At 46.5% G+C, this 26,577-nt stretch overlaps 1 protein-coding gene across 3 annotated transcripts in view; it reads left to right on the top strand.

The window, feature by feature from the left end:
• The window catches only part of MTUS2 (microtubule associated scaffold protein 2), a 927,516-nt gene that overhangs the window by 822,124 nt on the left and 78,815 nt on the right, over positions 1-26,577 (top strand). For all 3 annotated transcript variants that reach the window (XM_075337361.1, XM_075337362.1, XM_075337360.1), the window contains exon 8: positions 18,594-18,660. In XM_075337361.1, coding sequence (XP_075193476.1) covers positions 18,594-18,660 — 67 coding nt within the window. The remainder of the gene's footprint in view (positions 1-18,593; positions 18,661-26,577) is intronic.

Genomic DNA, 26,577 nt, shown 5'->3' with positions numbered 1-26,577 from the left:
GCTGACCAGGTACCCTCTTTGTGGTGGAGAGCCAGGCCCCATAAACAGGCATGCTCTCTGGTCGCAGGTAAGCCAAGGCCCTATATACGGACGGGCTCCTCCTGGTTGCAGACGAGCCAAGCCCCTAAACAGGCTGACTCTGGTGGTGGTGGTGCCCTCTGGTGTAACTATTTACACTGCGAGAGTTTGTGGCTATAGCCAGTTCATAGCCTTAAGGTTTATGGTTTTCTCACACAAGTTTATGTGGGCACATACTTAAACGTAAACGTTGCAAAACTTCAAACTTTTCAAAACTTTAACTTGCTGCATGCTTTCTTCTTGCTTTATGTGAACTTTGCTCCTGTTTCCTCCTTACCAGGGCTTGGGCCTGTAGGGCTGGGGCATCTGTTACTTCCTGTGCTTTTATCGTCTGTTTCTTGATCCTTTCTTTCCTCTTCTTCAGTGTCTCTGTCTTCATCTTCTGTTGTGACTGCAGGGCTTCTGCAAGGACTTCTAGGACATGGTGCAACATCTAGGGCATACCAGCCTCTTTCTCCCTGATGCATAGTGAACTCCACTGAGTCTCCTATCTTCAAATTTCTTCCAGGGTGTCCTCTGGGCAAATGGGCTCTCACATCCCTTCGATTGACGAAAATCCCTTCCTTCACACCAGGTGATACTATAAAGCCGTATCCTGATTTGAGGCTGAAGTCTTCGACAATTCCTCGACGCAGGGGTCCTCTGATCTGGGGTTTGAACCTTCTCAGGAACCGTTTCTCCTCTAGGTCTCTGGCGGTGACTTCGTCTTTCTGCTCAGGAGATTGTGATGTTGGAGGATACTTTGTACTACCGCCTCGGCGCCGTGTCTTGCGGGCTGGATTCTGCGAAGTACAGCTTACAAGCTCCCAGGTGGGGCGGTTGGGCAGGTCTTCTTCAGCAGGAGGTGTCAGGTCTTCCTCGTCCCAGCGGGAATATGGCAGCATCTCCGGCTCTGGGACTAGCACTGCTGCTGGCTCCGGGGGCAACTCCTCAGCTTCTTGCCCTCCTCTCCCCCTTAGTTCTTCGCTGCACTCTGATCGTGGCAGCGCTGGGGATGAGTGTTCCTCAGCTGGCCCAGGCGGTGGACTCTTCGGCGTGGTTGCCGCAGGGGTTGCCTTAGGGGTGTGCGGAGGGAGCATGTACTGGTCCACCATCTCCTGTGGGAACTTGGCCTCCAGGTCAGCCTTCAGCTGCCAGTATGCGGGGTCCTCACCTACCAGGGATTTCCTAGTAGGGACTTCCTTAGACTGGGGAGCGGTGTCTGCTCTGGCCCTGCAGGCCGGGATAAATGGTGATGTAGTCTTTTCTTGGCGGGCCGCGCAGGGCATCGCTGCGGCGGCCTGGTCTTGGCGGGCCGCGCCTGGCATGGCGGCAGCCTGGTCTGTGCGGGCCGAGCCTGGCGTGGCGGCGGCCTGGATCTGCGTCGCTGTTGCGGCCAGTTCTTGGCGGGCCGGACTGGGCATTGCAGCCGCGGTCTGAATTGGCGTCGCATCCTCAATGGGGTCCGTGCAGGTGGAGCTGGGCGTCGCTGCAGTGATCGGGGCTTGACGGGCCGCACCTGGCGGGGCTGCGGCCTGGTTCAGCATCTCACTTGCGGCTCGGACGAGCGTCGCTGCTGCGGTGGGGTCTTGGCGGACTGGGCTCAGCAGGGTGGCAGCCTGGGTCAGCGTCACACCTGCGGCACGGATGAGTATCGCCGTGGCAGTCGGACCTTTGCGGGCCAGGCGGGGTGTCGCTGCGGTGGCCTGGATTTGGCGGGCCGCACCTAGCGTGGCTGCGGCCTCGCTCAGCGTCGCCGCGCCAGGCGCCTCTTCTGGGACCGCGGTCGTAGCAGCAGGGGTCGGAGCACTTGCGCTGGCCGGGGCAACTCTGGACTCACCCATCGGTGGCACCATCGGGATCTGAGTCGTCGCCGCTCGATCTGGCATGCGTCGCGCGGCTCCCTCCTCGTAGGTCCGAACCGCCGCAGCCATCTCCAGAAGCTCCGTGCGTCCCTCACTGAGCTGTCGCATAATCCTGGCCTCCAGCTGATCGCAGAAGATAGCAAGCTCCCGGCACCACCAGGCAGCAGAGCCTGGTTCTGGGTATCCACGTCTGGACTCCATTTCTTCTCTCTGCAGCAGCAGGCTTGTGGCTCCCTTTCCTTCCCGCCGTCTCTGGACGCTTCCGCTCTCTTCACAAGCGAGGTCAGAACTCTGCAGGGGATCTCTGGGTAGCCACACCTCTTCGTGGGCGGTAACTTCTTCCAGCGCGGGCTGCTGTTGTTTTTCAGCGCGCTTTTCATGGTGGCAATATGGCGGCGCTTCCAATTTTTCAAGCGGACCGCCCAGGCACATGGTCACCTGTCTCAACAGGTCTAGTCCTTATCCTGTTCGTGACGCCAGATGTGAAGCCCCGAGAACGCTGTGTCGGTGCATTACCTTCAGGGACTCCACTCGGCTGGATCTTGTCACTGGTAGGAAATCTTCTATTCTTGTCGTGACGCCACTCTCAGTATTGCGGCCAGTAGGGACCGCCACTGCAGGTTGAGGGTCGCCTGGGGCTGATGGTGTGTGCAGTTAGTTGGAATAGCCTCCTGAGAGTGAGGCAAGCCCCAGGGCCCGGTGTAGGTGCGTAGTACCACAAGGCGCAGAATGACTCAACACAGGCAGGATGTCTTTCAGGGTTTTTACTCACAGTTGATGGCAGGGTGAGTAACCCGGGCGTAGCTGGGATGAACCAAGTGGGAACCAGGTGTCCTTCAGGCTGACTTGTGAGGGTGACTACTAACTCGCCTTCCTTAGCCCTTGGTGGTTTGGGGTAACCCCGACTTTGAGTCCCTATGGGGGTCACCCAGGGAAGATGCTGCAGCCTCTCTCCCCTTCGTTTGCCGTTTGCTTGTCGCCTGGACCAGGCCACTCCAGCTGCTTGCCTCCTGTGACCTATGGGCCCTAACTGTGGCTACGTGGCTGCGGCTTTTGTGGTGTTGTGGCGTGGGCTTTGAGAGCCCCACACCGGCAGGTTTAGCAAAAGAAAGCTGGATCTATCTCCGCTTCGGGATCTGCCGCCCGTTTGGGCCTGGTACTCTCTAGCAGTCTCCTTACTTCCCACTCCGTTGCTCTCTCTCTAGCTGAAGATGGATTTCGGGTAGCACTCCTAGTTGACCGTTCTCCCCCGTCGGTAGCCACTGCGCGGACGCTGTCAGACTACAGCAGCCCACGGGATCTGCTCCTCACTCGAGCTCCCTGGACTCTGCACTGCCTGGCTCACTGCCCCTCCTCTCCTGTTCGTGCCTACGCCACCTAGCAACCAGACTCTCTTACCACACCCCTTGAGAGGAGATGGAGGCTTTTGGCCCCCTCCACTATTCCAGTGGAGGTGAAGGCTTTTCCCCCTCCTGGGATCCCCAGGGGTCCTCTCAAAGGTACATGTGTGAGACCTGATCACTATGCGCCTGTGTACCACACCCCGGTCAGCCTTCTGGATTACCTGTGTTGTACTGTCCCCAGCATGGGTGCAGTACTCAGTGGTGCCTGACCAGGTCAGGGGCGCCACACATGCACCCATTATAGTCTACCTGTAAAAACTACAGATAGAACACATATGTGAAATAACAGACGTCTGAACGAGACCTTATTCACAGAAGAAACCTGATTGTTTTTCATGAGTGTGCTAGATCAGTTTTCCATCCATGTCATCCATTCTACTCCTAAGCAAAAAAAAGAAACGGATGGAGCTGTCCCCAGCTTCTAGCAACCAGTTAGTGACAAGAAGACATATACTGTATCATCCATGTACTGTCCATTTTTTCTTATAGGGATGATTTTTATCTTTGCTCTGTATTATGGACCAGTAGGGACTCTGTGTTGTCATAAAGGTGTCCACGCACACAGCAATGTCATATGTATATGTCCCCTTATTGTGGGACATGTCATTGTTTTTGGCACCCCTTTTTTTGGGGGGATACGGTCTTATCTGAATACATTTATTGTTTTTTTCCGCAAGGACGAGACATCAGGAATATTTTTTACTAAATAACACTACAAGATGCCGGCTTTTAAACCTTAAATTCAATTTCTTTGTGTTCCCATTAAAGCGGAGTCACCGGTAAATGATGTCAGCAGCGCTATCAGCCAGCGACATCCCATTATACAGTCGCATCAGCTGGAATGGAAAACTGGTAAATGTTCCTCATTATGCAGCTATAGATCAGCTGCTTGTCAAGGGAGAAAGTCCCTCCCATCTGCCAATGTGCTCAGCGCTGGGTCTGCCTGGGTTTCCTGGAGTCACACTAGCCCTGAGTGTCAGCTCCTGGGAAGAGACCAGCCTGGCGGAGACCTGAGCCTTTCTGTAGGACCTGACCCCCCGCCTGACCCTCTGAATGAAGCTGCCTTCAATCCCAGGATGCCAGGATGGGCCAGTGCTGCTGCTGCTGCTGCGGTGTGGACAAGACGGTACAGTCTCCCTATTTCTCCATCAGCCAAGGCACAGGCGAGATGTAATGTCTCCTTTATTGTCTAGCAGGGAGAGGAGGGGCTGCCAGACAACTGGTGGTTTGCACACAAAATGCATGTATCCTAATAAAGAGCGGAGGCTTTGTGAGGATACATTGTGGCTGTAGGATCTGGGTGGTTTTATTAATAGATGTTTCCTACTTTATTATTAGATCCTTATATCATATTAATATTTAATGTTCCTTTTGGGGGCTTATGCTGAGCAACACGTCTGTGCGATCTGGTGCAAGACAAGACCCCACTCTACTTTTCAAAGGAAATCCCAATTGTTTCCGTGCCATTGTATCCCCCCCAATGATCTGCACAAGTCTAGTCTAGCTGTTGCCTTACTCTTCCCTGTGCTGGCATATCAGGCTTAGGTAATACAGCGCAAGTAAAGGGTTAATGCTAAAACACGTATTTGCACCCTCGGTATTATTTGGAGAGGAATCTTCAGCACCCACACCTCATCTCATATGTAAAGTTCTGCGTTATGTATTATATGATAATGTTATATACAATGTATCCTGTTCTAGCGGTTACCTGTTATGGGATATATACATTATAACTTACAGTAATGATATAGTGTCTTCAGGAAAAAGATGCCGATCATTTTTGCATTATTCATCAATGTAACACTTGAAACATGGGGAGCAGACATCAGTTACACAGGAGGGTGAATTACACTATATATATACATTTTTTTTATTTATTTATATACGGTATGTATATATATATATATATATATATATATATATATTAATTTGTATTATTATTTATTTATATTTTATTAATTAATTTTCTCATGCACTCGTTCACTACAATGGAGAAATTTTGTGATGTGTAGGATCCAGTCCCATTGATTATATATAGGGTGACCATTAATGTACCAGGTCACTATGGTGCAGACTCTCACGTGACAGAGAGTTTAGGTCTTCTACTGAGTGACCTCTCATCCAGACCTGTCAAGCTTTAATCCTCTGATGTATAGAATCCATGTTTCCTCATACATTAGAGCAGTCACATGAGAATACAGATGATTGATTTGGGTTATGGACTGTGTCCTTCATATTTTTTTTATAATTAGATTTTGAAGGGAAGTCATCTTTTGTCCCCTCCACTACAATAATGGGAAAGTAAGCATAGCAAAAATCTGTTCAGTAGTGTAGCCTGTGTTGTACTGATATTGTAAGTGTGTGCTTCATATAATCATAGAATTGTAGAGTTGGACCGGACCTCCATGGTCATCGTGTCCGACCCCTGGCTCAATTCACTAAACCATCTTGGACAGATGTCTCTCTATGAAGACGTCTGTTGAAGTAGAACTTGACACCTCTCGTGGCAGCCTGTCCCACTCATTGATCACCCTCACTGTTCAAAAGTTTTTCTAATATCTTATTCGTATCTTCTCCCTTGTAAATTTCATCCCATTGATTCTCTTGTTTACATGTGCAAAAGAGAATAAAGATGATCCCTCTACATTGTGACCTCCCTTGAGATGTGTAGACCACTATTAAGTCTCCTCGTAGCCTTCTTTAGTGCAGTAAGCAACAGTTGTCTCCAATATTGACTGTGTATAGTCTATACTTATCTGCATACTACACCCATACATATAGCAAGACTGCTGATCTCCACACATACAGACCTGTGATAGAGCAAATGTATTATTACTATGCACATAACCCTGGTCTAGAATGGCCAGGGGTGTAGGTAAGGAGCTAGACCGGGCATATGCCCCTGAAATGTTAGGTGCCAGCGAGGGGTAGAGCTTTAGAATGGCAATAATATACTCTTCTTTAACTACGTTATTTAGATTTAGGGCTAGGGCTGAAAATTGTCTCTGTCCTACGTGAAGATAAGCCTAGATTAGACTTAAGCTTAGTATTGCATTTCATCTACCAACCAATTTATATAAACTTTTCATGAATATAAAAGCACACTAACATCACGAAAGGCATTGAATTCCATCATGACATTGGTGTAACTATAAAGGGACGTGGGAAGAAAAAAGAGAGGGCGATCCGGCACAAATCCTCCTTAAGTTAAAATATTCAAGTCTTTATTTGGACATATTTAAAAAACACATCGTGAAGACCAAAAAATTCATTCAGATGATGTCAGTACAGATCATGAAGGCTTAACGCGTTTCGGACTAATAATATAAAAACAAAACAAGTCCTTAATCATAAGTGCTTCATGAAGCCAAAAGAGCTACTGAAATAGACTAAGCATTTAGGTGGGGAGGGGGGGGAGGGGGGAGGGTATGCTAATAACTCTGGAAAAAATAATAAATAAAATAATGAAACCGGGTATAAGAACAACAACAGAATAACAACATAATTAAATTAAATTATACTTATTTATTTTTACTTTTATATATATTTATTTATATATTTTTTTACTTTTTTATTTTTTCACTTTTTTATATTTATTTTTATTTTTCAATTAGAGATCAATCATATAAATAAATAATAAGTATATTATATAATATAAAATATCTGAATAAAATATCACCGGATATTAATCATATCAACTTTCCGAATGGGCCGTCTTTCCCCTCCTTTCCCCCCCCCCCCCCCCTTTTTCTTCCTTTTTTTCTCCTTTCCCTCTTTTCTCTTTTATTCACATTAATTATAAACAGAGAAATTTACTTTCACCCACTCCTACCCAGAATAGCCGAACATTTTTAAAAAAACATAATTAATTTGATTACTATCAGTAAGAATAACATCGCCTGAGCTTCTTTGATTTTTTGAGGAACACTAGAGACGGGTCTTATGACACTTAACATATTGTTTACCATCCAGTCATGAAGGATATATGTGTATGTATATATATATTCTTTGTTCGCTGAGATCAGTTCTATAGCCGCAAATATCAATCCTTTGAGCTAAATTTAACTCTGTGAGAAGGAAATTGGGTGTCACTTTAGCGAGCTTCGGAGTCTTATGTTTATATACATATATATCTATATCAACCCTTACAATATATGGTTAATCTTTAACCCTCATTTACCGGATTTTAATCGCAGCTCTAAACATGGGAAGTTAATTAACATCCAAACATCCACCTGTCCCCCCTTCCCCTCCTCTGTTTTTTCCAGAGTTATTAGCATACCCTCCCCCCTCCCCCCCCTCCCCACCTAAATGCTTAGTCTATTTCAGTAGCTCTTTTGGCTTCATGAAGCACTTATGATTAAGGACTTGTTTTGTTTTTATATTATTAGTCCGAAACGCGTTAAGCCTTCATGATCTGTACTGACATCATCTGAATGAATTTTTTGGTCTTCACGATGTGTTTTTTAAATATGTCCAAATAAAGACTTGAATATTTTAACTTAAGGAGGATTTGTGCCGGATCGCCCTCTCTTTTTTCTTCCCACGTTCCTTGTTACCGGTCGCGATAGACCGAAGGATCCCGGGCACCCGCAAGGCTGAACAGTCCGGGCAGCAGGTGAGCTGAAGAAACCATTCCTTATATTCTCATTGTAACTATAAAGGGGGCTTTACATGTCGCTCGTGAAAGCACCCGCCCCCGTCGTTTGTGCGTCACAGGCAAATCGCTGCCCGTGGCGCACAATATCGCTAGTACCCGTCACACTACATACCATCCTAGCGACGTCGCTGTGGCCGGCAAACAGCCTCCTTTCTAAAGGGGCGGTTTGTGCGGCGTCACAGCGACGTCACACGGTAGGCGTCCAATAGGAGCGATTAGGTGAGTAATTTTGATCGTTAGCGGTCGCTCGTACGTGTCACACGCAACGACGTCGCTAACGAGGCCGGATGTGTGTCACAAATTCCGTGACCCCAACGACATCTCGTGAGCAATGTCGTTGCATGTAACGGGGCCTTAAGGGATGATGTTATTTTACAGCTCAAATTTAGGAACAAAGCATACCCCAAATAGTCCATGCACCGAGGAACTCCAATGCAGCTGCCATGTTACATGCTTGCTGTAATTTACCAGTAAATAGGTCACAACTTTTACTCAATGGACATATTTGGGGGATTCGTTAGGGCAACAAGTAGTAAAAACATAAAAAAAATCCACATATCTAATTGGATTAGGTCCTCCATTCTTAACCAGCTACCATAACAGTCATAATTTTGCTCAGTTTGATAATCCGATAGATTATCGCCCTCGTACGTGTCACACGCAACGACGTCGCTAACGAGGCCGGATGTGCGTCACAAATTCCGTGACCCCAACGACATCTCGTGAGCGATGTCGTTGCATGTAACGGGGCCTTAAGGGATGATATTTTACAGCTCAAATTTAGGAACAAAGCATACCCCAAATAGTCCATGCACCGAGGAACTCCAATGCAGCTGCCATGTTACATGCTTGCTGTAATTTACCAGTAAATAGGTCACAACTTTTACTCAATGGGCATATTTGGGGGATTCCTTAGGGCAACAAGTAGTAAAAACATAAAAAAAATCCACATATCTAATTGGATTAGGTCCTCCATTCTGAACCAGCTACCATAACAGTCATAATTTTGCTCAGTTTGATAATCCGATAGATTATCGCCCTCGTATTCCATAGCGCTTTACAGACCTCATCATCTCCGTCCACATTGGGGCTCACAGTCTAAACTACCTAAAGAGTCTTTGGAGTGTGGGAGAATATACAAACTCCTTGTCAATGTCGCCCCTTGTTTGGATTCGACTTGAACCCAGGATCCCAGCGCTGTAAATCTATAGTGCAAAATATTTGCAAAACCAAACAAGATTTTGGGGTGTATAAGGAGAGATTAGATCCCAACGTATTGTTACCCCTCTATAAATCACTTGTAAGGTCACATCTGGAATATGGGATCCAGTTTTTGGGCTCCACATTTTAAAAAGGACATTCAGAAGTTAGAGTCAGTTCAAAGGCGGGCAACTAGACTATTACAAGGAATGGAGGCCGCCCGTATGATGACAGGTTGGAAAAGTCAGATATGTTTAGCTTAGAAAAAAGACGTCTCAGAGGAGATCTCATTTCTATGTATAAATACATGTGTAGTCAATATAAAGGACTGGCACATGACTTATTTCTTCCGAAGACAATACTAAGGACCAGGGGGCACTCACTGCGAGTGGAAGAAAAGCGATTCCGACAGCTAAATAGGAAAGTGTTCTTTACAGTTAGAAAAATTATAAATATTAAGGATCTAGCGTGCTTTTAAGATGAAAGCTAAGAAGGTTGCTAGCAAAACTGGGGTACTTGCCTAATATAATATATAGCAAGCTTTCGAGACTACTCAGGTCTCTTCATCAGGCTTACTTTGCCTGATGAAGAACCCTGAATAGTCTCGAAAGCTTGCAATATACTGTATTACAATCTTCTCAGTTAGCCATTAAAAGGAATCAACCACTGAGGACTTTCAGTTCTTTTAATATATATACTGAGTCACTCAACTTTGTTTTATAGAAGGAACTGGATTGGATTTTTCAGGCAAAAAAAGTTGAATTCTTCATTTGGTCATTCCATAGAACACTAGAAATTAAAAATTCTAAACACGTTAATATGTGAATGATTTTTCTTACAAACATTGTCTATGGGCGGCACGGTGGCTCAGTGGTTAGCACTGCAGTCTTGCAGTGCTGGGGTCCTCGGTTCAAATCCCACCAAGGACACTATCTGCCAGGAGTTTGTATGTTCTCCCCGTGTTTGCATGGGTTTCCTCCAGGTACTCCAGTTTTCTTCCCACAATTCAAAAATATACTGATAGGGACCTTAGATTGTGAGCCCCAATGGGGAAAGTATTGCTGATGTATGTTAAGTGCTGTGGAATTAGTAGCGCTATATAAGTGAATAAATTATTATTATGATTAATTCACACACAAATAGGATAAGAAACATATGCACAACATCAGAAAATGGACATTCCCAGTTTAACAGTAAATATCTTCCATAGCATACAGTACAGACCAAAAGTTTGGACACACCTTCTCATTCAAAGAGTTTTCTTTATTTTCAGGACTCTGAAAATTGTAGATTCACATTGAAGGCATCAAAACTATAAATTAACACCTGTGGAATGAAATACTTAAAAAAGTGTGAAACAACTGAAAACATGTCTTATATTCTAGATTCTTCAAAGTAGCCACCTTTTGCTTTGATTACTGCTTTGCACACTCTTGGCATTCTCTTCATGAGCTTCAAGAGGTAGTCACCGGAAATGGTTTTCCAACAGTCTTGAAGGAGTTCCCAGAGATGCTTAGCACTTGTTGGCCCTTTTGCCTTCACTCTGCGGTCTAGCTCACCCCAAACCATCTCGATTGGGTTCAGGTCTGGTGACTGTGGAGACCAGGTCATCTGGCGTAGCACCCCATCACTCTCCTTCTTAGTCAGATTGCCCTTACACAGCCTGGAGGTGTGTTTGGGGTCATTGTCCTGTTGAAAAATAAATGATGGTCCAACTAAACGCAAACCGGATGGAATAGCACGCCGCTGCAAGATGCTGTGGTAGCCATGCTGGTTCAGTATGCCTTCAATTTTGAATAAATCCCCAACATTGTCACCAGCAAAGCACCCCCACACTATCACACCTCCTCCTCCATGCTTCACGGTGGGAACCAGCCATGTAGAGTCCATCCGTTCTCCTTTTCTACAAAGACACGGTGGTTGGATTCAAAGATCTCAAATTTGGACTCATCAGACCAAAGCACAGATTTCCACTGGTCTAATGTCCATTCCTTGTGTTCTTTAGCCCAAACAAGTCTCTTCTGCTTGTTGCCTGTCCTTAGCAGTGGTTTCCTAGTAGCTTTTTTACCATGAAGGCTGCTGCACAAAGTCTCCTCTTAACAGTTGTTCTAGAGATGAGGTGTGTCCAAACTTTTGGTCTGTATTGTATAACTAAAGGCTGCTTTACACGCTCGCGAAAGCACCCGCCCCCATCGTTTGTGCGTCAACTGCCTCTTTTTTTAAGGGGGCGGTTCGTGCGGCGTCACAGCAACATCACACGGCAGGCGTCCAATAGAAGTCGAGGGGCGGAGAGCAGCCGCATGAAAGTCACGCCCACCACGTTGCCAGAGGACGCAGGTACGGTGTTGTTCATCATTCCCGGGGTGTCACACGTAGCGATGTGTGCTGCCTCAGGAACGACCAACAACCTGCGTCCAAAATCAGCAACGATTTTTGGGAAATGGACGATGTGTCAACAATCAACGATTTGGTGAGTATTTTGCATCGTTAGCGGACGCTCATACATGTCACACGCAACGACGTCGCTAACGAGGCCGGATGGGCGTCACGAATTCCGTGACTCCAACGGCATCTCGTTAGTGATGTCGCTGCGTGTAAAGCCCCCTTAAGTCTGAGTTCATCCCCATAGTTTTAGAAAACTTGAACTCATTTGATAAATGATTGTATCTAAATACTCTGTTGTTTTACCCAAAAAAAAACAAAACATGCCACTAATTTCTGTTTTGTGTAATTTTATGCTCCTGCCTATTGTAAAATGTAATCCATCCCTAGCAGAGAAACAAAAACACATTACAGGATGTTAGGTGGATTTTCTTTTTTTGTACAGGAAGTGAGGACTTTGTCTCTCTACAGGAAGTAGAAGGGAGGAACAATGCATACTGAGAAGGAAAGGAAAGGAAGTTCCTACACCTATAGTGCTGACAGAATGGTGTTGAAGATGAACTACCCACAGATGGAAAATAGAGTGGATGGAAAGTCACTGATAATTGGGACAGCAGAACAATACTTTTCTACAGTCTTTGTGTTAAAAAACAAACAAAAATAGTCATATAATAAAACTTATACATACATTCATATACAAAGTATAAGTTTTGGAGATGAGAGAAATACTTAGAATACAGCAGTGCTCATGTCTGTTGTTTGTCCTGGAGAAAGCAGCTGCATTATAAGAATTTTCCTTCCCCTGGGGCTGGACATTGGGCACATACCGGCCCCAGCATCACTCTTGTATACCATTACTGGTCTAAACATGTAATGTACTATTTAAAATTCTATGCCTGAAATGAACAAGAAAATGATACTGATTTGAGGTCACAAGCATTCCTGTGGGGATCTAGAGTAAATGTCTTCTGCTACAAATTACTTTCTAAATAAATCAAATGGAATGAAACCGGTTTAAATGCCGCGCTAGAAACCACAGATGCTGTAGATAAAAAGATTTTCTTTATTTCATAATTCTACGCGTTTCAAAGGCATCTCCGCCTCCTTCAGGAACAAAAATCATTTAGATTATGATTTTTGTTCCTGAAGAAGGAGGCGGAGATGCCTTTGAAACGCGTAGAATTATGAAATAAAGAAAATCTTTTTATCTACAGCATCTGTGGTTTCTAGCGCGGCATTTAAACCAGTTTCATTCCATTTGATTTATTTATTAACTGCTCCCCGGGGCCGCTGCTAAACCACTATAATCACTCACATGCGACCATAGGGTGTTGTGACTGGCACAACCCTACCAGGTGAGTGTGTCTCTTTCTGTCTCTCTACCCTCATACCGGGTAAGACCCTATTGCGCTTTTTTTCCCCTACAGCTTTACAACAAATTACTTTCTTGAAGAAAGCTTCATTATGATTACCAAGGCTTACTGCATTTTTTTCCTATATTTGAGGGGTATTTATAGATTTAAAAAACAAAAAAAAATAGTCTATCATCTTGTAAAAGTAATTCAAGCTAAAGTGCACTACGTTATCACAGTCCAGGCTTATGTATATTCATAGCGCTGTAAAGAAGAAACTGCATCATACATAGATTAATTTAAATGCAATGGAAATGACCATCAACATGAGAGATCACCCATAGAAGACAATGGAGGTGACAACTGAAAAGTATGAAACGCTGCACAGTTCAAACACAAGGCTGGACTTCCTGTGGCTTGGGTCATTCGATAGGTATTTCTTAGTAAATTTGGCCGTCATGCTCTAGAGTCGGATGACTGCTTTATTTGCATAGTATTGTGGTACATCTACCCAGGGGCAGACATATCATTGGTGCCACCTGTGCAGAGCTGCACAGGGGTCTAAGACGTAAGGGTAGAGATGAGCAAACCTGATGTTCAGTTTTTAGGCCCAACACAGACTTTACTAAAAAAAAGAACAGGGTTCAGATGCTTTACTTGTACGGACCATTCTCGCGAGCATAACTGTGCTCAGGTACACTCGGTGCTCGGCCCAGTGCGAGCCGCTTGCAGTGTTTGTTTTGCTCGCACTGGGGGGGGGGGGCAACAACAGCGTGATCGTATGTAGTGTGCAACCAAAAATATATATGGATAACCCCCTTCTACCTGTCCTGGAAGTGTTCTTCTAATGGCTGACTGTATCTGGGCGGAGCCCCAAACTGCCAATCAGTGACTCCCAATTTGGTTTGGGTCAAGTCCGAACCCAAGGAGGTTTGATCAGCTACATTTATTGAACTGAACTTCCACGAGTTCGATCATCTCTAGTAAGGGGGCAATAAAACTTCCAATGGAAGGTGCAATTGTGCATTATGAGGAGCTATTGGACTGCAAAGGGCCCATATATTGTTCTTGCACAGGGGCCCTTTGTTGTCTGTCTCTCAGTGCATCTAATCTTACTTCAACTTGGCCATCACAAAAGTTGTTGTCTTTTACCCCCTTAGCTGGTAAATAGGCTAAGTTCCATTTTAAATACTACAGATACCCTGTAGGAGATTTTGCATTGGGGCCCACAACCTTCAAGTTACATCAATGGTGTCATGCAAACCTGCTGTTGGCCTGTGTTGAAAGTTAGGCCTGAAGCCCATCCATTTGAGTGTCAGTAAACTGAAGTACAAGGTAGGCTTGTTCATTCGGGGAAGTCAACGTGGTGGACTAGAGGCCAAAGAGTGTGAAGTGACGATGCTGCACAGTGAGTGAAATATTGCTATTTGGGAAACCTACTGGGCAAAACTGGTCATCTGATACTTGCCTAGGACTGTAGAGTGTCATGGTGAGCTATCCTATAAACCATTATCGTTTAGGAAAAGTGGACTGTGAGAGTGTCGCCACGGAAGAGAACTGCTTGTATATGTTGTTTAGCTAGAAGAAATCCGTTTTGGAGATTCTGCAGGGCTGTGTCATGATCCAGGTCTATAGTGGCCGCTGTGGTTTGAATATTTCACCCAGCTCCAGCCTGGTCATGTCAGAAGTTAACTCCTCCCCGCTTCACTCTGGTTTCTGGGACACTATATCTGGTGCTGTATCTCCGGTTCAATGCCAGTGATAGTTTATGCTCTGCAGTGTGTGTTACTGCCTCTGGAGAGTTACCTGATCTGTCCTGCCTCCTAACTGTCTGTCTGTCTGTCCCAGTCCCTGACTACCCACTCCTGTGTGTGTACCCTTCCTTGTCTGTGTTATCCCGATCCCAACCTGTTTGTCCTCTTCCCTTGTTTGTACTTGGACTTCCAGGCATCTGACCTGTTCCTAACTTCGGCTCCGTCCCTCCCTTCTGATGCATACGCGACTTCCCAGCTTCCGATCCTCCGCTATCACCTGACCATGATTTGTCTATCCCTGTGCTATAGACGAGACCTCCTGCTGCTGACCTGGCTTACTGACTACTCCACTGCCCTCTGGTGGTTTGCCTACTAACTGCACTCTGAAGCTATACTATAGCTTCAGCGTCTCCTGTAGTACAGTGTGACAGCTGTGAGAGACATGGCCATTCAGAACAGCCCTAAGGCAAGTTAGGTGGGGCTAAATCTGGAAAAAGCTGGCACTTAAGGCCCTGTCACACACACAGATAAATCTTTGGCAGATCTGTGGTTGCAATGAAATCATGGACATATTGTTCCATTTGTACACAGCCACAAACCTGGCACTGATTGTCCACAATTTCACTGCAACCACAGATCTGCCACAGATCTGCCACAGATCTGCCACAGATCTGCCACAGATCTGCCACAGATCTGCCACAGATCTGCCACAGATCTGCCACAGATCTGCCACAGATCTGCCACAGATTTATCTGTGTGTGACAGGGCCTTAAGTCCAGGACAGACTGTTAGATCAGCCATGTAGGGATGAAGGTCTAGTGAGGAGTTGGCTACCCACAAGCCTCTATTGTGTATTGTCCTTTTATGCACTGAACTAAAAATAAGAAGTTACCTGTGATTTGAAGACTAGGTCTGGGTTTTAAACTTTTTTGTTTTTGGTTTTGTTTTTTTTTCTCACAAGCAGCACCACTCCTGTCCATTGGCTGTTTTGGGTATTTCATTTCTACCTCATTTTAACGTTTTTTAACGCTGAATTAGCTGTTGTTGAATTAAAAGGGAGACTAATCTGCTAATATACTTTTGTCTACGTAATGCAGATTTAATGAGCTGCATAGTCTTCATAGTGTGGTCCTTGACTTCTTTGTTGCTAATGGTACATTTGGGACATTATTAGCTTTTTAGCGTTCTCTTCCGACTTGATTATCTGTTAGTGGTACTCTGCGCCTCCTGCGTCTTTCATCCAATGAGTTTCCATTACCCCGGCTGCTATGTTGCTATAAATAATGTTAGCATCGTATTCTTTTAGTTGTGGGTCTTCATAATGTAATTGCATTGTAGATGCTTGTGGCATGATGATGTTGGAGACCTTACAACAAAATATGCCACAAATTGCAGCGCGTGACTGCAGAAGAGTCAGAAAGTGATCCAGACTGATTGATTTCTTTTCTTTTTTTGTCTGTCGTCCAACAATAGGAAATGTACGGAAGTCAAGTTATAAGCAGATTCTTAAAATAGCATGGCAGTAAAGTTCCTATTCCTAAATGTGAAGACTTTGATGGAAGATCTGTTGTTTCTTAAATACATTTATGGCTTCGTCACGTTTATATTAATCTAAATTCTTTAGAGTGAATAATTAATTTTAGTTACAAATTATTAAATGGAATATCTGGGACTCTAGTCTTTTGGGGCTGGTTTTCCTGTAGAGCTAAGAACTTTACCGGAGTTAGGTGCTAACGTTCTGCCCTGCGACTATGTCTTCATGGACTGCCCTGCTCTGTCCACTGGGCATAATTGCTGGTGTCATGCCGATTGTCATCCAGCTTCCCATAGGGAGCTGGCTGTCAACCTCATGATGTCAGTAGTGCCTGCCTCCACCTTTCGAAAGAACATAGCAAAGGAGAAAGAGCTGCTCTGTCAGCATGAGCTCAAAGGAAGCTGGAGAATCGCCGCTTGGGCCGGCAGAGATCGTCGCAGGGCAGAACACGCAGGTAGTTAGTTAGTAACTACCAGATGGGAAGTTCCTAGCCCCATAGTAAAGAAAAAAGGCTCAGATATCTTTTCACTGGAAGTCTGAAGAAGGGAAATAAGGCTTCAGAGCAGCTAATCCCCATCACTGTCCATGCATCGGATATGCAAATCAAAAGGGTCCGTGGAACCTCTGTTATGAGTCTCGACACGGAAAATAGCCAGATATCCCTTTCCCTTGTCATATCTTTAAACTCGTCAAGAGCTGGATATTGACTAAAAGGGCCACTTAATATTGTGGTTATTATGGTCTCCTAAAAAGAGCCACTCCTTGGCTAGGTCCTTCCTGGAGGGATATCTGGCTATTTTCCGTGTCGAGACCCATAACAGAGGCTCCACGGACCCTTATGATTTGCATACTTCCCAGGGGGCAATGCACCCAGGATTTCACTGTGTTGAGCGCCTTTGCTGGCTGCCAGCAGTGTTTTCTCTGACTGGTGTCCCCGAGATCAGTGATTGTTTTGTCATGCATCGGCTATGACAGAGAAGGGGGTTGATTTTGTTATTGAAATTAGCCTTCCAAGCAGCCCCCTTCTCCTGTGTTGAACACAAATAAATAAAAACAGTGGAAGCGTCGGGATCAGTGGTGAAATCGTGGACATCGGTGCACCTTTGCTCAATTCTAATAACTAATGTACTTGTAATAACAAAGACACTTTCAGGACCCTGGAAGCCCATGTCTGCCAGACTGGAGTCCTGCAACTCTCCTCATGCCTGTCAGCAGCCTGGACCCCACTGTCATGATGACTATGGGATAGTGGGGGAACTGGAGCTCCTAAGCTGTCCCTCAAGCTAGGGGGCCCTATGCTATCCCTAATCTCAGGGATACTCATAATGGTGGAGATGACAGAGTCTCCTTCCTGGCCCTGCACCTGACCAGTCCTGATCTGATTTCCCTCTCCGCCCAGGGAGGAACCGAACAGGAGTGAGGAGTGTGATGAACCGTCAGATAAAGACAGACAAGGGAAAACCAAAACTCAGCCACATAGCATGTGCACACACAAAGGTAAAGACAAGAGTTACAGGAGGAAAAACAAGAGCAGAAAGGAAGCTACAAAGCTGGAGTAGACTGCACAACTGCATCAAGCAAAGAGCAGAACTTTCATCACTAAGTCTGGGACACCATACCTCACAGACCAACATAGAATAAACTATAGCTGGCATAGGTGGAAGGTTTCGACCAGCATAAATAGGAGGGGAGCAGATTTGAAAGGCCTCTCCACATCATGTGACCAAAGAAGCAAGTAGACCAGCAGAGATTAACTCTTGCTAGCCTTCCTGTGAATCAGCACACAGCAGGTAGACACCCGAGTCTGCCTGTGTTGATCCCAGACACTAGAAAAGCCATTGAGCGGAGTAACAGAATATGTAATTTGAACAGCGCCCAACGCCGCCATGACAGTCTGCGGAGTTTGTATAAAACTCTGTGTGACACCCACATATCATCATCATTCTTGCATGATGCACTCACGATGTCATTCCGGGATTACTAATCAGAGATGAATACTGGCAGGAATAAGGTGGGTGACAGGGCTCTGTTTCGGCAGCTATGTATTATTGAAGTTGCCTCTGGACCAGGGTCCTGCAAATAGTTTTTGTTTTTTTTATCAACTCTTGGTTATGTATATTAGTAACTCATCATAATTTAGATAGACAACACCTTTTTGATAATGAAGATTGCTGTTGACTTTGCACCCCAGTTTAGCCATAAGTGAAATAATATTTTAAACAGAAAACTTCCAGTGTCCTGCCAGGAAAACACTTGCAAAGAAATAATGACATAATATATCCCAGTTATTACACTCATCATTACCATTCTGCTTTTTGAAATGTGTTTATTTCTTTAGGAACACAATGTTTCATGTATGTAACTGCACTGATCACTTTCTCCACAGAATGAAGCTGGGCTTATGAAAGAAAGAGAACTATCACTTGAACTTGCAACCATCAGAGATGAAGTGGGTGAGTAAACCGCACATACTATAATATCCTAAGTGTGTATTTCATAGTGATATAGCAGAGCTGAGTTCGTCACTTATGATTTCATCATTTGAGATACCTGTCATCAAGATGTACCCTGTTAAAGTAAAGGTGTCACGGGGTCCTTCTCCCATATCACACAATCAACAGAGCTAGAGATGGCGGTACAATCCAAAGAGCATTTACTCCAAGAAAATCAAAATGGTCCATAACATAATCCACAAAACAGAGGGTAAAATTAGTCCAGAAATATGAATATAATCCAATAAGCGCTAAATGTCCAGGTCTGTCTGAGAAGTCCCAGCTTCTCCCAGAGGTTCAATCCTTCTCACTTCAAGTTCTCCAAACAGACTGCCTGAATCTCCCTGGTAAGCAAAAAGGTTACAGTAGGTGGACTCTAGGCCCACCTACCCCCACACCCAGGGACGGAAGTGCCTCAAGAGGCTATAACCTTGCACTATAGGGGGTGATTACTTACAAACAATACAATGTACACAGAAGCAGTACAAATAATGGACAGTTAACCAAGCTTAAAATAGGAATCTGTACAGCAAGATACACCTCCCCCATATCCCACCATCACGAAAGGTATGGACATAATGACCCTGTTGTACAAATTTAATGGATACTTTGTAGGGAAAAAAATTCCATAGCCTGGTTCTTGTTTAATTCACCTTAGATGTTTTGATGCAATAGCCTCTTCGAGCATCATGGTGGGACTCTGGATAGGGTCGTCTCCTCTTCCGTGGTCCCCCTGCATTTGTACGAGCTACCTTTCTAAATTTTCACGCAGGGCACTGCTTGCTCACATTCAACTCCTGACACTGTCCAAAAAAACCTACAAAATAGTGCTGGGGGTGGTGCATGCTCAGATTAACCTCCATCGGTTTCCAGCAAAATGGCACTGGTGGCAGCACATTCGCAGATTGGGATCTCTGCTCATTAATGAGCCATAATCTTGATCTGTGCAAGTGGCGCCATTTTGCTGGAGAACACCAGGAGATGGAAGTGCACCAGCGTCGTCCACGACCAGGGCGGTGATAGCATGAAATTTAAAAATGAGGCTCTTACAAATGTGGCGGGGCCATGGCAGGGCTGAAGAACCTACCTACAGTCCCGTCCCGATGCACAAAAATGGCTAGTGCACCAAAACGTCTAAAGTGACTTAAACAAGGACCAGGCTATGGATTTTCTTTTCCCCTACAGGTATCCATTAAATCAGTATAACAGGGCCATTATGACCATACGTTTACTTTTAACAGGCTGAATTGTGATGGGCAGACTCGCAAATAACCAGGACCGGCGGGTTTAACCGGGTTAAAAAAAAAAATCCTGGTTCCGGCCCGGTATTGGTCCTGATTATTTGGCCGGGAGCTTGACCCAATTTAAGTGTATGGGGACCAGAATTCGGCAACTAAAAGTGGTGCTAGAAAGAATAGAGGGATAGGAGCAAGCGCTTCATACGTACCAAAGCTCCGGCGCGGCTGTAACTGCTTCCGTGGCCGCTCATTTTTCTTCTAGGGCCGCTCATTATCGCTCATCCATATGCACTGCTTTCCCCGCCTGTCCTGGCGTCTATGATTGGTTGTAGTCAGATACGCCCCAGCCTGTTTGACAGCACCTGACTGCAACCAATCACAGATGCTGTCAGACAGGCTGGGGCTGCGTCTGACTGCAACTAATCACAGACGCCAGGATGGCCAGTGAACGGGGAAAGCGATGCATATGGATGAGCAATAATAAGCAGACTCAGTAGAAGAATGAGTGGCCGTGGGAGGAGTTACAGCTACAGTTATATTTTACCATAGTGTGTGTGTGTGTGTGTGTGTGTGTGTGTGTGTGTGTGATAGATATATATATATATATATATATATATACAGACAATTTTCGTGGACCCACCGATCCACCGCAAACCGCTTCAAAAATTTTCGTGGACCCGCCGATCCACAGCAAGCCGTCCGTATCCACAGGAATATGTCCTATGCCGTTGCCCCTAGCAACCAGGCTGCATGCCCGCATTCTCCACCATAATGTAGCGGGGTGGGGGTCCCCCAGGACTACAAAGACGCCGTGACTCAAATAGTCCGATCCAAACAGCTTTATTGTCCTTGCTGCACATGTAAATTCATCCGGAACACAGCCGGGTTATGCACCGTCCATACGGGTCCCCGTCACACAGGCACCCCTTGCCGTAGGAGACGGTCTTACGATGCCCCGTTCGGCTGTTCCAGGAGGGTCCACAAACTTATAATCGCTCCACGCAGGCCTGGAGCTTTTCCAGGCTTCCGGCTCTGCAGCTTACAGAGCAGACTCTATTACAAGTTCATAGTGGAAGTTCTACCACTTTGCTCACTCTCTGGCACCTGGTAGCAGACACCTCTAGCTGAGGTTCCTTCTCGGCCCCAGGGCCCGCTTCAGACCACTGGGTCTGTGTCTCCTCCAGGAGAGGTTCGGCCCTACAGCCCTGGTCTGGCTGCACTCACCTCAGTCTTGTCTCAAACTTAATATCGGAGCCCTGTGCGCGGCCTCCACACAGGTTGCTCCATCCAGAGCTCTCGGCTCTGCTCTCTCTCTCCCAAACACACACTGCCAGTCTCCTAAATCAAGCTGGCCACACCCACAGGTGGAGGTCTCTGAATCTCAGCCCTGCAGAGCACCCTGGGATTATTAAAGGGAACCTGTCCCTTATGTGTAGCAAGAAGCCTTTGTGGACTACAAGTCCCATAGCAACCTCTTCCGTTTAGATATCGCAGATACCTTCTCCACTGTGACATATAGTGACCATTTACCACATTGGTGGTCGCTTCCTCACATATCCCCCCCTCTGTTCAAACTTGTAGGGTTGAACACTCGATACCCTACAGGGGCCCTGAGACAGGGCATCAGGGCCACAGTGCGCGAACAGGCAAGAGGGCCCTTTAGGACACCCTCGAGCTTCTGTTCTCGCCAGACCGTCCGTCACCAAACCCTGCGCAGGAAACCCACTCGTCAGACACGGTCCCTGGCCAGACCCATCCCTCCAAGGCTGTCGCCCAAGGTCCGTGCAAGAGGGAGATCCTCCCCTAGTTGGCGCCATCGTCCTGTCAGTCCCTGAGCTCACCTGACCACTAGGGGCCTCACTATCGAGGAGCCTCCGTGGGGAGACGATAGAAGAGATGCCATAACTAGGACGTCCGCCTGAGCCGTTCACAGCTCTCTCTCGGGCTCGTCTACCCGGGCAGCTTCGTCTGGGTCTTGGATAGCGTACTGTCTTGTCAGCATCTGTGGCTAACGCTGCAGCCCTCCTGTCATTCAGTCCTTCAGATTGTGTCTCGCAGGACGGAGACCCTTCAGAATCCGTACTATAGCCTGACAAATATCCGGGTCCTCTGTGACCCCGGCTCATTTTATCAACAGACTTTCTTTCGCCCACTGAGGTAACCCGTTCATCGAGCGGGCTACCTTCTTCTTCGGGGCCATAACCCCTATATGGTCGCCATCCCACACCAAGTTGGCGGAGTTGGTTCGCAATTCTCTGTTTTTCTAAATTCAACTGTTTTAAGTCTTCCAAGTATCCCAAGCGGTATTCTAGGAGGACTCGCATATCTGCAACACACTCTGTCGTTCCCGCAATGGCGCCGGGAACCATGCCGACTTCACAGGGTATCCTGGCTTTATTATGAATATCAATTCTTACTCTCGTCACGCCGGTCTTATCAACCATCTCCTGCATGGCTCTTCCATGTCATCCAATAAGCCTCATGACCATCTCTTTGGGCACTTGAATGCTCTCTTCAACAAACTCCAATAACCGTCGAGCTGTCTTCACCGCTTCTGCAGTTTTTCCATAGATACGGAAGGTTCCGCTGTCTTTTTCGAAGTGTACAGCTGTAACCCCTGGAACCTCCCTGGCTTGCTTAATGTTATTCCTTAGCGCTCTCAATGCCAGCCCGATCAATGTTGTCTTCACAACCACCACTTCGTGAAACCCTGTGGTCAGCTGCGCCAAGTGTCTGACGTCTGCATCCTTCCTGGCAGTGATGAGCCACTTCGTACAAAGACACCGGAGGTGCATGTCACTTAGGATGGCCACTCGCCTCTTTGTGACGTCACTAAAAGAGCACACCACCAACCGATTAGTCTCTGCGGCAAAGTACACTTTACAGGCCCCGACTGCCTTCTGGAATCTCTCATGCACCCTCTCACTGGCACAGGCTTCTCTTAAGTCTTCCGGCACGTCAATCCAGCATTTGAAGACTTGTTTGCTTCCTTCACTGTCAAGGACACTAGACTGTTCCTGAGGTCTCTTATCTTCTTCCATATTCTTGGTCTTACCCACTGAGTCAGTCAGGTTCTCAGCTCCTGATGAGACCTTACGTCCGATCTTCACCTCTTCCTCAGAGGCTCTTTCCATTTTTACAGCACCAGCCATGTCTTGGGACTTCACTGCATTCCCTCCAACTTCCTCATGGGTCTCGGCAGTGTCACCCTCTGCCTTCTCTTCGGTCTTTACAACCTCACCTTCTACCAGGGTGTCATGCCCTTCAGCACGGTACTCTGTTCTTCTTAGAACCTTGGCACCATTTTCAACATTCAGCCCCTCAACACTGGGTAGCTTACTGGTCTGTTCACCAGGACCTTTGTGGATTTGTACTCCACCCACACTGTCTAGGTTTACTTCTCCTATATTACTCTGTAGGATGTCATCTCCTACAGCGCTTTCCTCTGACAGACCACCAGCTTCACGCTTGGAAATTATAGAAGACACCACCATGACTTCTTTGGTCGGTTCTTTCCCTGCAATTTCACCCTGTTGAATACTGTCGTTACAATGTGTCAGTTCCAGCACAGACACATCTTTCTTTTGCATGATTTTTCTGTCCGACTCTACATTAGCGGTTGCTATCGGCAACGTGCCTTTCTCAACCTTCTCTGCACACTCAGATTTCGGAAGGGAATCCGCACTGTGGGCAGACATACACAACACTGTCTCTACCTGGTTCATATTTTCTGAGGTTGTCACTTTAGTAACGTCAGGGTTTATTCTGGAGTCATCGTCACTTCCCCTTGTGTTCTGGACTACCACGTCCCCACTCAACCTGGTGTCGGACCCCTTGTCTGGAGCTCTCCCGTTTGTAACAGTCACACTACCATTTGTTACTTTAACGGTCATGTCACTAAGTTGGGCATGTCCCCCATTATCTTTGGTCACCCCTAACTTAGGACCGTCCGTACGTGGGGTTACCTCCTCCTCAGTGTACCTCAATGTCCCACCGGGAACCTGTATAACCTCTTGCGGAAAAGAGGCTTCCGTAGACGGGAGCCGACTTATTCCTGTGCAATCGGTCCCGGCCTCTGTCTTCCATAAGTCCTGAAAAAACTCAATTCCTGTCCTATGACAACCGGATATAGCAGATCTGGAGCTACACCCACATCAGGGCGCCCCACACCTCTGGCCGTCCAAATCATCACCCTGGCCAGAGGATATCCTTTAGTGGTCACATGCACACAACGTCCTTCTGTTGTCCTACCCACCATAACATAGAGATCGGACATGGGTCTCACTAAGGTCAACTGGCTACCCGGGTCTAACAGACCAAACACACTTAGCCCATTCAAGTCCACGGAGCACTTCTGTGGCCTCACATCGGATGGATATCCTATACCGCAGGTAGGACATAGGTAGGGTGAATCCCATTGCCCCTTGCTATAGTCCCTCTGTTCGGATTTTGAAAGCTTCACCCCCTTGTGGGTCACCACCGCTTTCTGGGGTCCCGCCCCCTGTTGGGTAACTACCCCGTTCCGTGCCTCCGCCCCCTTTTGGGCAACCACCCCTTTTTGGGACTCCGCCCCCTTTTGGAGTTTCCATGCAATGTCCTTAGCCCCCAGTTCACACTGTTCGCCCTTATCTCCCTGGGTACCCAGTGTCCATACTGGCCCCCGAAGGGAACGCTCAAACTGGTTCATGGCTGCGACATCGCTACACTCTGACAGCGCCTGAAGAAAAAACAAAAAGCAGCACCAAATGTGCACTACAGCACTAAACATTCCAAACTGTACTTATTTTAAAAATTTTGAGATTTTTGGCAAAAAATTGCAATTTCTTGAGCTGCTTCGCCACGTCACGGCAAATCTCATTTGAAGCAGTCCTACACTAAAATATTTTTATAAAATGTGCCATACGGCCTCACATATGAATAGTAGAACTGCTCTTAGCAGCACTCACCTGGTCTATTTCAATCCCGTACCCATGACTGAGTCATGGCTGTGGGCGGGACAGGTCCAAGCAAATGCTGCATGAAGTAAATAGCCTGTGGACAAAGCCTGATGACTTAATGTGAACAGTCACCAACCGCCAAAATCTAGACAGATGGAATACATCCCAAATTGGGGTGCAAAGCAAGGTGGAGGTCAACCACCGACCAATTCAATGAAGAAAAAACAAAAAGCAGCACCAAATGTGCACTACAGCACTAAACATTCCAAACTGTACTTATTTTAAAAATTTTGAGATTTTTGGCAAAAAATTGCAATTTCTTGAGCTGCTTCGCCACGTCACGGCAAATCTCATTTGAAGCAGTCCTACACTAAAATATTTTTATAAAATGTGCCATACGGCCTCACATATGAATAGTAGAACTGCTCTTAGCAGCACTCACCTGGTCTATTTCAATCCCGTACCCATGACTGAGTCATGGCTGTGGGCGGGACAGGTCCAAGCAAATGCTGCATGAAGTAAATAGCCTGTGGACAAAGCCTGATGACTTAATGTGAACAGTCACCAACCGCCAAAATCTAGACAGATGGAATACATCCCAAATTGGGGTGCAAAGCAAGGTGGAGGTCAACCACCGACCAATTCAATGAAGAAAAAACAAAAAGCAGCACCAAATGTGCACTACAGCACTAAACATTCCAAACTGTACTTATTTTAAAAATTTTGAGATTTTTGGCAAAAAATTGCAATTTCTTGAGCTGCTTCGCCACGTCACGGCAAATCTCATTTGAAGCAGTCCTACACTAAAATATTTTTATAAAATGTGCCATACGGCCTCACATATGAATAGTAGAACTGCTCTTAGCAGCACTCACCTGGTCTATTTCAATCCCGTACCCATGACTGAGTCATGGCTGTGGGCGGGACAGGTCCAAGCAAATGCTGCATGAAGTAAATAGCCTGTGGTACCCAGTGTCCATACTGGCCCCCGAAGGGAACGCTCAAACTGGTTCATGGCTGCGACATCGCTACACTCTGACAGCTCCTGCTGTTCCACAATGTCCGCAGGGACCATTCCCTCTTTTTGGCTTTCAGCCCCCACTGCTGTCTCTGGACCTCCTGGCCCATGCTGTTGGTGCTGCTGACTCTGTAGCAGCTGGTTCAGGAGTCCCTCCATGCTGCAACGAGAAGAGGAACAGAAGGGGCGCTCCAATGGGTAATACCCGGTGGTCAAAAACAGGGGGGGGTTAGAGAACCACTAACCTTTCCAGGTTGTACCGCCCGTACAACCAGGGTCTCCAGCCTGTGGTGTATCACTGCTCACCAAGCAGGGCCTCGCAATTCCGGCTGGCCTGGAACCTCCAGTCCCTGGTCTCTCGCCACTGCAGACCCACTGATTCACCACCAGCAGCTGGAGCACGCTGTTCCTGGTCGTGGACCCGCCGATCCACCGCCAGCTGTCTTGAGTGCGCAGACAATTTTCGTGGACCCACCGATCCACCGCAAACCGCTTCAAAAATTTTCGTAGACCCGCCGATCCACAGCAAGCCGTCCGTATCCACAGGAATATGTCCTATGCCGTTGCCCCTAGCAACCAGGCTGCATGCCCGCATTCTCCACCATAATGTAGCGGGGTGGGGGTCCCCCAGGACTACAAAGACGCCGTGACTCAAATAGTCCGATCCAAACAGCTTTATTGTCCT

The sequence above is a fragment of the Anomaloglossus baeobatrachus genome, chromosome 2 (genome assembly GCF_048569485.1).
Source record: "Anomaloglossus baeobatrachus isolate aAnoBae1 chromosome 2, aAnoBae1.hap1, whole genome shotgun sequence".
In the NCBI taxonomy this organism is placed as follows: domain Eukaryota; kingdom Metazoa; phylum Chordata; class Amphibia; order Anura; family Aromobatidae; genus Anomaloglossus; species Anomaloglossus baeobatrachus.
Note: the sequence above shows the minus strand (reverse complement) of the source record. Positions and strands in the feature narration are given on the sequence as shown.